This window comes from Cupressus sempervirens, chromosome 9, assembly GCF_028749045.1.
Source record: "Cupressus sempervirens isolate cs-2001-9-10 chromosome 9, ASM2874904v1, whole genome shotgun sequence".
NCBI lineage: Eukaryota > Viridiplantae > Streptophyta > Pinopsida > Cupressales > Cupressaceae > Cupressus > Cupressus sempervirens.
The window spans coordinates 297059277-297071280 of NC_143126.1; the positions used below are offsets into that span (position 1 = coordinate 297059277).

General features: G+C 37.1%; 1 protein-coding gene across 2 annotated transcripts in view; it reads right to left on the minus strand.

Annotated features, from left to right (window-relative positions):
* Positions 1–266: 266 nt before the first annotated feature.
* LOC149538581 (tRNA (Ile)-lysidine synthase) overlaps positions 267–12004 on the minus strand; it is a 60345-nt gene continuing 48607 nt past the window's right edge. For both annotated transcript variants that reach the window (XM_089799887.1, XM_089799886.1), the window contains one exon: positions 267–812. In XM_089799887.1, the coding sequence (XP_089656013.1) occupies positions 561–812 (252 nt within the window). In that variant the 3' untranslated portion in view covers positions 267–560. The remainder of the gene's footprint in view (positions 813–12004) is intronic.

Genomic DNA, 12004 nt, shown 5'->3' on the forward strand with positions numbered 1-12004 from the left:
TCATGACATTGGCCCTTATTATCTATAAGGCCATGTGAAATGCTGACCTCAAAAATTGGCCCAGTTGATCATTCACCACCTCAATATCATTTTATCATTACGTGCTAGTATTCAGTAATAATTGTCTAGAGTAAACTGCACTCAAAAACAGATTAAAAATGTTACCCTATACACAAATTTATGCATGGCAAACGAACAATATCCCCATATTGATCTAGATGACTACATTTACAAATTTGAGACACAAATTCTCATCCACATCCACAGATAAAAAAATTCTTTATAATTGTAGAAGTAAATAGATACATATAATTGCAGCAGTCATAAACATGCCAGTATTTATCCATCTCTAGTTATTTGTATATACTTATTATTTTAACAAATGATCCATTCATCTTCGCATTTAAAAAGGTGTTCCTTGGACAAGTCTTTTACAATTGAAGAGTTCTTTTCTGGTTTAAGTTTCTGAAGAAATGCCAAAATACACTACAATATTTATGACACATATAGCTTATAAAATCTACTTCCCAATGTAAGCAGTAAGCACCTATTAATCGTAATTATCTCTGATTCCATGATGGACTTGTCCGACGTGTATCCCGAAAGATAGATGTGCCACTTGATGTTGCTGGAGACGGTGAAGAGACTCCAATCTGAGCGGCAGAAACTGATACAGGTGGGATATGTATATTTTGTGTGTGGGATCCATGTGCTCCAAGCAATGACGGACTAGGCATGAGGCCTGATGATGAAGTTGTATTATGTTGAGAATGACAAGAAGCCGATAAGCTGGTCTTCAACTGTTGGGATAACTGCATAGACCCATTGTGTCAGTTTCAATAGAGAAAATGACAATAAACCATCCATGCACATTACTTCATGAAAGTTGAATATTTGATCCCTTTTAGTTTTTGCTGGGCTAATAGTTTTGTAGTGTTTTGATCAACAAACATCATCCAAGGCTAAATATTTAATCTAAACTCTCACTGGTCTGGTATATTTCTAGTTTATTAAAAAGCATCAATAAATCCGTGCAGTAGGTTCCATGCTTCATATGATATCAAATTAAGCCCTTGGACTCTTGCAAAACGATGAGTATCATGAAGTAACAGAATCAATGGGAACTTTTGTATAAAAAAGATTAAATTTGCATTAAAGCTCTAGAATATGAAGTACACAATCTAAATTCATTCATAGGTATGATGAAGCAGCAAATTTTCTGTTAAATATCAAAGTATAATCCGAGCACCTTCCTATATCAAAGAGTCGATACAAACCTTTCAATAAAAAGGGAGATTGTACTTCATCATATTTCTCAAATAACTACCAGGAAAACAATTTATATTGAATCACATGCCTTGCAGGGACCCAAAGATTCTCAACTCCTTGGTTCTTCCCAGGCCTTGTTTTTTATTAAGATTATTCTTTTTCAAAGTGTCCAGCTAATCTCTTAAACTGCATGACCCTCAAGTACCTTGCAAAAGCATTACCAGTCTAAAACATTACTGTCAGCCTGAGGTTGATCCCATATAAATAATATCTGAGGATGAACACAAGCTGAGCTCTCACTTGCATCAGGCAACTGAATGGACCATGAGTACGAAAGGGAAACTTTAGAAGCTCTACAGGCCAGGGCCAATGGCCAGAAATCATTATCGTGTCATTTTTGGTGTTTTTATAATTACGGTTAATAAACCATCCAGTTTGTGGGTCTTGTCTCTCAGTTTCAGGTATTGCTACATTACACATTACTTCTGAGATTTTCTTCCAATTTTTTATACAATTTTTTGTCAATTAAATAGCGGATAGTTTTCCCATTTCAGCACTTCTACATCAATATTGAATCCCAAAAGGCCACCTCAACATACAACAAAAAGTAGTGAATGGCATAGCTAGGTTACATTAATTTCATCTTCAAGAAATAAGCTAGGCCTCTAGAGACTTCGAAACAAGCCAGGAAAGATCAGACTTCAAGTTCCCAAAATGCATTATGGAGCTTTTGGATGAAAATTGTTTCAATACATGACTTCAGATGTTTCAAACTACGTTACCAGATGCTCTCTGCCACCTCCCCGATGCAGATGCGGATGCATCTGGGTGCTGATGCGGAGATGGGTGATGTCTTGGTGGCCACAGGAAGTGCTGCAGCACCCTGTGGCTGCTCCTATGGATATCCTCCAGCATCCCCGAGCATCTGGGGCGTAGGATGTCAAAAAAAAGCCCAAAAGCAAAAAAAAAACATTTTTCACCTTAGACATGTGCTAACTTATCCATACTATCAATCAGATTTGTCAAATCATGGTTCAATAGAGAAGTTATGTGGTGTTTGTAACAGAGGTTAAAAAGATGAGTGAGGGATATGTTCAGTTGATGACACAAATATCATTTAATGCAATAGTTTTCATATCATATAAAATGCTGGAAGGCATTGTTGTATCATAAGTTATATTTTATAATCATAGAAATGAATAAATGTCAACATTGCACATTGCTATCTAATAAATGTCAATAAGCTCCACTTACAAGTCCTAGTAAGTTGTACTGTGAAATATAACTAATTTAAGAGGACACAATTTTCTCAGTTTTGTTAGGTGAAATTTCTTCTACTGATTGTTAATCTCACAGAATTTTCTGAGATGTAGCATTTTTCCCTCTCTGTGTTTTTCTTTAAATAATAGTTATCTAAGAATGGCCAACTTGGATCCCTGAGACAAACATTAGAGTTATATACAGGAGAATGTATAAAGCCCATTGAAAGATAAAGATGTGCAGAAATTCGCATCACTTGACTAGCTATGTTGGCATCAAATGTACTCGCTTTAAGTGACTGGGATGAGAATGTGCAAAGAGATACTATCAAATGATTTAAATTATGAATATTTCTTGCATTTTTTGTGTATATATATAAATGCATCCAAAGCCACCACCCGAAAAAAAAAAATTGCGCATCCACACATCTGATTCTCATGCCCACATCCACATCTGCACCTGAATCAGTAACTTAGGTTTCACACTTGGATACCGATATGTCTGTCTGCAGACTAGAGAGAGGCAGAAGCTAGTGGAAGTGGAATCCAGTGCAGATGCGTCCAGAAGCCACTCCCAGCCAGCTGGAAGCCACCACTATTGCCTCATGAAATTCAAACAGGTGCAAATATCGCATTCCGGTTTATAACAAAAACATAAAGATTTGTCAGATTGTATGGGAGATGACTGACGATATCAGGATGAACGTCCTCCAGTGGTGATAACGCATGGAAATGATAATGAAAATAATAATAAAATATGGTTGAATAAAGACATCTGTGCAAAACTATAACAACAATCTATTCATAATCAATAGCATCTTCCAGATTTTTCAGATACATATGATCGCATCAGTTTGGATTGGTTGTGGGAAGTGTGAATGATTATTTTAATTAATAAATATAAAGGAAGTTTGTTGGATTGTCAAACTAATGAAAGTTCGTTACACGTCAAACATATGCCTAATGCGTCAATTCATTAATTCATAATTTGTCTTATTTGGTGCTTACAAGACTTATATCGAATTCCCTTATACAACCAATTGCGACAGTTTACGGACAGTTGGAGTACATTGCAACCAAATTTTGGTTGAATCAATTTATAAACTCATATATTCCCATTCATCCTAACATTGATATGGCGAGTGACTTAAAATAAAGGATGTTTTGAATAAGGTGGTTTGAATGTATTTTGATTGCAGTAATTTTTGGGAAGAAACATATACTGCTGTTAGCCTTGGAATTCATTTGAATTGAAGATGTTTTGAATAAGGTGGTCTGAATATATTTTGATTGCAGTAATTTTTGGGAAGAAATATATACTGTTGTTAGCCTTGGAATTCTTTTGAATTGAACATTCATGTATTGGTGAAGTTACAAGCTATCAAATGTTTTAATTTTGTATATTTCTTCATTTCTTTGCATATACATAGTATAACTGTGTGTGTGTGTATATGCATCCACATCTCCCAAAAATAAATTTCATGATCAGCGCACCTTCTTCCCATATCCAGTTCCAGATCTACATACGGATCGGTAACTAAGGTTTCAAGTCATACTTTAACCTGTTTTGAGCTTCTGATTAGTTGGAGACAGATATAAAACATATTGCTAGAATAAGGAGGTTAGTGAGGCTAAGAATGCAGAAAAAAAAATTACCAACCTCCGCCAAGTCCTAATCTTCCACCTTTATTACTTCCATCTCGCCCTTTGTCCCCCTTGCCAGATCTTTGTGGAAGAGGTTACTTAGTCCTCCCCGACCTTGGCAAGCCCAGCCAACTCTCAGTGTCCTAGCCGTAATGAGGACACCCCTAGTCCTAGCCAAAGTGCAAAACACCCTCCTAAAAGCAAGGTGTAATTCCTTCAGAATGAAGCCAAGTGCAAAAAAGAAAAGAATTTGAAATGTGTTACCACCGCCCCCCCCCCCCCCCCAACTAAGCCTAAATGTCTCAAAAGGGTTAAACTAAATGTGGACTCAGTTGTGGAAATATTACTGAAGAGACCAACACCCCTCACCACTCTAAACGCCTTAATGGCCAAGATTGCACAGGAAAATGGAAAATTTGGATGTTAAATTGTATATTGTTTGCAGGTTTGCAATTAAAGTGAGCAACTTCTCTGTCTGATGCAGACTGCAGACGAGAAAGACAAGGAAGAGTGGAGGAATATAAGGAACTGTTTCAATTCCTCATCAAGGATTGGACCTCGTTAATGCTGACCTCCGAATGGAGGAGCGCATACAATTAGGGCTCTTTACGAGTCTCAGGTTTTTGGTGGTTTCTGGGTTTCCATGGCCCTGTCATGTTTATTGGGTTAAAGACAATATTACTGGGCTTATTCTATTTTGCCTGATTATTTTCGTCTGGACAATGTCTAGAACTACTACTTTTATGTTGTTTGGTTTACCTGTGATGGATACTATGATAGATAGACTCCGGTTTTTTTTATTCTTTATGATATGAAGTTGGCTACTACACTGGTTGATATGCTATTTACTAGTTACGGTTCAGCTGATTTTGTTTTGGATACTAGTGCTAGGGTGATCTGTAATAGTTAATGTGCTCTTGATTTCTTGCTGAGGTTGTCGGCCTGCTGACAATGTTACTCTGTTACTAGTGTCTTTTCTCAGCTTCTTTGCCCGTGGCTTGCTATATAGGGCCAGCAACCTTGTTTTGCTGCATTGCTTTTCAAGAACGTATGGTTTATGTTTCAGGTGTTAAGCTGATAATAATAGTGCTAAAAAACAAGACACATTAACCACATTTTTTTTTTTCATTATACTGTTCTTTTTAGTTTCTTGCCAGTTTGGTCAAGCAGAAGGCTGCTTTCATGAATACAAGTGAGTGCACAAGGAAACCAAAAATTCAGCTAAGAAGTAATCATAGCAACCAAAACGCAGACAATAATCCCCTCCTAAACTATATTTTATACCTCTTCATTCTGTAAGTGATAAATTTCTCCTATGCCAAAGTGTTCATATTCTGAAATTTTGTGTAATGGCATAGGTATGGCCAGGAAATGGGTAGTTATGGCAGTGAGGTATTTGGTCATACCACTTATAATGTAACTCTCTTTAATTATCAATACAATACCAATAATGTTACCAATCAAAAAAAAAAAATCTCCTATGCTTTGCAACCTAAAGTTTCAACAAAGTCAATTTTGACTAGCTCTTTATTGCCAAGGCAGATATAAAGAAGATGCCATGCTAATATAATGTTACCACTTCCATACTTGAAGATCATATAAAGAGTGCATCTCAGCCATATAAACTAGACCCCTTTAATCCACTTGGTTTACTAATTTAGGTATGCAGTAGAATATCCAATATTGTTAGCTAAAACATAGTGATTTTTACATAGATATTAGCCCCCTTACTAACGAATTAGCCTTTACAATTCAAGTGCTTGCAGGCTAACATGGGGATTAGGGGACCCTCCTAATGGTGTTCTATGCATAGTTTCTGGACTCTTCGGGACTCTCGGAGTCTTGGCGAGTCCTGATTCGAGTGACCCTAGCAAAGTCCCACAGACCTGGGACTCTCCACAAAGTCACTCTAAGAAAGACTCGCTAGAAACTGTTTTTTGTCTAGTCTTGCACATGTTTTGCCATGTTCTAAGTCAAGTTCAGTGTTGCCGAGTGCATACCAAGTCCAAGTCCAAGAACTATGGTTAATGGCTCTTTAGCTAGCCTATTGGTGGTTCTTTCAGTATTCTTCAGCTCAACGTCCTAGTTTATTTGCAGTGTGCCTTCCACCAGATCATTCAAGACACTTTGATTCACACTTAACTATATTTAGTAAGTCACTTAGATGTTTTGCTCATACTTGCTACTAATAGTGAGTTTCTGAGGTGGCCAAATTTTTGTCAATTTCTAAGTCGGGTCAACCTTGTTGAGTGCACACTGGGGCCAAGTCCAAGAACCATAGTTAATGCCAATGGCTCTTTAACTAACCTTTTGGTGCTACTCAGTATTCTTCCACTCAGTGTAGTTTATTTGTGGTGTGCCATCCACAATTCATACACAGGACACTTTGATATACACTTACTATTTAGCAAGTCACTTTGATGTTTTGCTCATACTATATCTACCTCAAGTAAGTGAATGGATTATTCACATGAGTTGGTATTAGCAATTATCAAGGGTTTAATGATTTAAGTTAAATCATTAAAATTAAATCAGTGTTAACTTTATTAGTATTAAACAACTTTATGATACAAGGACATAAAGAGGGTTAGAGTAAGTTTAAGTCATTTTCATAAACTGACTTCATTTTGGCACCTAGGGAGTTATAAGGATTTGAACAATTTAAAAACACAACAAAAAGGGAATTAAATAAAGAGGCAATTGTTTTCAATTATGCATGATTGCCAATGCACCTGAGTGCTCCTATGTCAAACACCCAAGGTAAGAAGAAATATTTCATGAGTGGAGTTCATGAACATTTGAAAGCCATGTGCTTGTGTTGGATCCACCTTACTTCTTTTCCTTCTTGGGTTTCCTTCTTAGCCTTAATATTGCATACTTGATGGGTTCATATGATTGCAAATGCACCTGGGTGCTCCTACATCAAACACCCAAGGTAAGAAGAAATGTTTCATGAGTGGAGCTCATGAACATTTGAAAACCATGTGATTGTTTTGGATCCACCTTACTTCTTTGCCTTCTTGGCTTTTCTTCATAGCCTTTTGGCAATTGGCTTTGTTTCATCATTGATGTCAAACTTGTTGATGTTGATGACCATGAAAAAGAGATCAATTAGTGTTTACCATTGATATTGCCATCAATGATAATGTAGCAATATGTGTTCAATGTTGTGATTGATGACAACTAGGTATTTGCACTGATATCAATCTAATGAAGAGTTGTGTTGTGTGACATATAGAAGCCGATAAGGTTAGATATTGAGTTGTTGTGATGACTGGTGATGATGTCTAGTTAGTATGTGGTGCATCCAGAAGGTGATGGGATGGGAAACTGAAAATATGCAGGAAAGAGTAGTTGAAGTCTTCATGGGAGAATGCTCCACATTTCTCCGCATAAGAAGTTGGTGGCATGCAGTTCAGGAATTAATATCTATGGTCTGTAAATGTGCACTAACTTGTTTTCAGGTTCAAAGAAATTCAGAGGTTGTCGTCACATTTGGTTTTTTTTTCATTAAAAGCTTTGAATTGAGGTTTTTGGGTTTGCAATTAGGTTGGCATGTTTTCACCATTTCTGCAGTATTCCACTTCAGAAATATTATGTTAATTTGCTCCATGAGCGCAAATATGTTGCTCTATGTTTTGCATCACATCTGTGTTGGTCTCTGGTTGACTTAGTGGATTATGATGATTTAATTAATGAACCTTTGGATATGCTTTGGAGAAAGAGTTAAGAGGTTGTTAAGAATCTTGTCATGACATGTTGAAATCTGCACTGAGTTATGAGCATTGGAGAATGTTTTCAGGCCAAGCGGTGAACATATTTTAATGTCTTGCTACACATTATGTTTCATGCCAACTTGGAGGATGTTGGGTTCTGTGTGATTGAAATATCCCTAACTAGATATTTACTCGTTTTTCCCTTTTCTAACTATATTTAGAACTAAACACATGCAGATGTATTGCGAGCACAATCGAACCGGTAGAAAATCCAACAGATGTTTAACCAGCTGCTTCTTGATTATAATATTCAAATTCAAATGTAGGCAAATGTAAAATGATACGACAATAAAACCAGAAGATTCTCCACAAGATAATAACCAGTTCTTTCCAAAATAACATTCAAGATTCGAGCCTATAGCCATGTGTTACAAACCAGTAATATAAAAACCAGCAAACTCCTTAACTCCTTAAAATATGTTATTGCATTATACAACAGCAATACAATAACCAGCACTAATGAATCCAATCTTAAATACAGTTTATCAGTCAGATTGGAATACTAGAATAAGAACACCTATAAGCACATATGAAATACTTGAATCAATGTCTCCCGGACAATGGGTTTGTGTCCATTGTCTACCGGCACAAGGGGCTACGTCCTCATACTAGCTGAAAGCTAAAGCTTTCCAAATACTCTCACAAGAGAGAACTGAAATCTGGAAAAATAAATCAAGCATATCCAAGAATAAGCCTCTTTCCCTTTATAATACACAAACTAAGACTCTTCGACTCCCCTCTGGCTTTCATCCTATTTCCTTGTGACTCTTCAACTTCCCTCTAGCATTTCGTCTTATTCTTCCTTAACCTTTTGCCCACTTTATAACATTAAATTGACCTTTTATAATTTTGAGTCCACGCTCTCCAAGTCAATTTTAATATTATGTAATACGCCTTTAACATTTCTAATGTCCCAAAAAAAGGGGACATTACAAATCTTCCCTCCTTAAAATTGCTTGTCCTCAAGCAATCAATACCAAGATCTCATACGAATCTACAAGTAGCCCTGAAACCCAATCTGTAAACAATTCTAGCCACACTGCAAAGCAAGGTGTCACTCTACAACCCATCCATCACCCGGATTCCCAAATCCCATATAAAACTATGAAATAACACTGCACTTGTAGATTGCACAACTCTACTTATCCTCGCGTCCAATCTCAAACTAAGCAGAACTGTAACCAACTCCTCAATAAACCACAGATGCATACTGTCAACACCCAAATCCCAAACCCTATTGTCATAACCAATCGATATGACAAGGTAGAGATGTTTCAATGGACTATGCATGAACCAATAGATGGTGACAACTCGACCTAAATAGACGATGTAATAAACAAGTCACTCAAAAATTGAAAGTAACACCTTGGGCACATCAAATACCATATTGTCATCATCAATCTAGAGAACTTCTGGGTACATAGGTACTATGAATAAGAATGAAGCTGAAAAAACATTCCTTGAGATTGAAACATAACTCCCATCAATAATAAACCAAAATCTATCCAAAGGCTGATGTATGTAAGCCAACCAACTCCTCTATGGTGCGAAATCAAGAATCCTATTTGAAATGATCCAATGACACACAACCGTAGTCAAATCACCACTCCCATCCTATAACCAAGATTCGTTGTTAGGAGTTGTACTCAATTCCAAAATTCTGAAATCAAAATCATCCTCTTCATGGCAATCAAGAGGAACTCTCTCCTTTAGCTCAAAAAGTGGGTTATCGGAAAACCAAACAACATCTACCTCAAACAAGGGGTTGTCTATAAGTTGAATGTGATCTGAAGTTTTGGAACTTGGTCGCTTGGGGCAACTATCCAAATCATACATCTGTTGAATGCTATCAAGTTCATCAATTACCTCTAGAAAAAATTCCTGCCTCTCTTCATCCTCATGTTTCCGAGAGTGATTTGTGATCCTAAATTGACTTTCTACTTCCTGAAGGGAAAACCGAGCATCATCTAATGCCTCATGAGTACCTTAAGCTCCCTATTGAGCTCCATAATCTCATTCCTTTCTTTATCTAGCTGATCAACATGTATTTCAGCAACTCTAAGAATGTTATCCCTATCGGAAAGTATATACAAATAATCTGATTTCATAGTCCCAAGAGCTATTTTGATCACCTGCAAATCAGCAACAAGCCAATCTCCTTCCCCTCCCCTTTGAGCCATCTTGTGGAGATCTTCAACCTTTTTGTGAGTGTTGTCATAACGTACCAAAGAGGCCATAACCATGTCTTCACTAACCTTGAACTGGTTCATTAAGGTATGCTTTCATTGTTGTCATGCTGACGTGGTTCATCGTCTCGCAGTGTCATCTCAGTTTGTTCCTCCAATTCCATGTCATGGGCATCGAGAATATTACCTCGTGTGCAACCTATCTCATCAATCTCCCTTTGAACACTAACCTCCCATTCACCAACATAGAAACTTACACCCTGGTAATATCATCTGTTGGATTATGAGAAGGCTGTATAACAAGGCGGTTGATAGTTCTTCTTTTTCAAGATCCTCCATAAATGATTTTGGCCTGCTAGAAATTCTTCGTACAAACCTTTGCACTAGTCATTTTCAAGGATGTCATGAACCAATTCAAAGTACCGTCTTTTTGCCATATCTGTCTTATTTTGCTGCTCTAGATGAAACTCCAAGTAATCGCTGAACGGTAAGTCATTTTGAACCCGGTTAGGAAGTTCTTTGTACTCTCCATAAATGCCGAGTATTTCTGATCTTATATCAGATTCGGAATTCTGGGCTAACTGCTCATGTGGGTTCATAGTACCCTTCTTGATCTTATCCAAATCCTTTCCCATTGCTGAATGTTGTTATCCTATTTATAGGCTACCCCCGAATAGCAATCACATTGTGACACACTGTTTACAACAGCATAAATCTTTGACAATTATAAATAGATGCCTAAGTCTCCATGTCGGATATTAGGATTTGTGACAATCTCCTGCACAACTATTTCAGTTTGAATGCTAGCCACTAACTTGACTGAAATCTTCATCACCACCACTGCTTAATCTCATATTTGAAGGGTTGTCAACCGGATCTTTGCGAGACCCCTAATGCTTAATGCATTACACCTTTCCAAAGCTGTTCACAATATTAATTTCACAATTTTATGCAGACTGAATTTAGAACATTATATATATGCAGTTCCACTTCCAACATCAAACTTGTTTTCTCTTGGACTCCACTTAACACAAATAGGAGCACGAAAACATATTCCGACCCGAATACCACTGAAAATAATGAAACTTTAGGTTTGAACTTAGCTGGCCATGAGATCATTTGTATTGCCTGATGACGAGTACTTGCTTCAAGATCTTTCCTTAAGCACACTTCAAGAGCAAACCGAACAATGGGCAGTATAGATAACCCAAGTACAAGCGTTGGAGATTCTACCAAGTCATCTAACATTTCAAAGGCAATAGCAGCTACCTATTCATCTCCATTAGCTAGACATTGTCGTGATACATTAATATGCTTGGTATAAGTTCCCGGAATATCAGAACTTCATTATCAGTTTGAGTGTACTCCACAAAAGATCCAGCTGCTTTTAAAGCAGCAATTCTAACACGATTACTGCTTTCATCTTGCAACGATTTTACAAATACTGATTGCAGTCTAGAAAAATGTGGTCTCAAAGCATCTCCAATCATCTTCGTCAAAGAGTTGAAAAGAATCAATGCAATCTTCCTGAACACTTTGACTACACTGAAATATGAAGGGTAACAAATCACTGTCACTGTTTATATATGCAGAATCTACTTTCATGGGGAGATATATTTTGTTATGGTAATATCAATGAAAGACCGAATAGGTTTATAAATCCTGTGTCAAATAGTGGAGACCACTTGTTAGCTAAACTGTTCTTACTTAGCCTATTCAAGCAAGTGGTCAGATTAAATAAGGTTCTAAAAATGCCTATCAAGCTGTCCTTTGGCGAAATGCAACAAATGTCTCCTGTCAACTTTTCGATCCCTCAAACTCCATGTAGCTTTCCACCTAGCGTCTGTTGATACGAGTTTTGTATCACTTA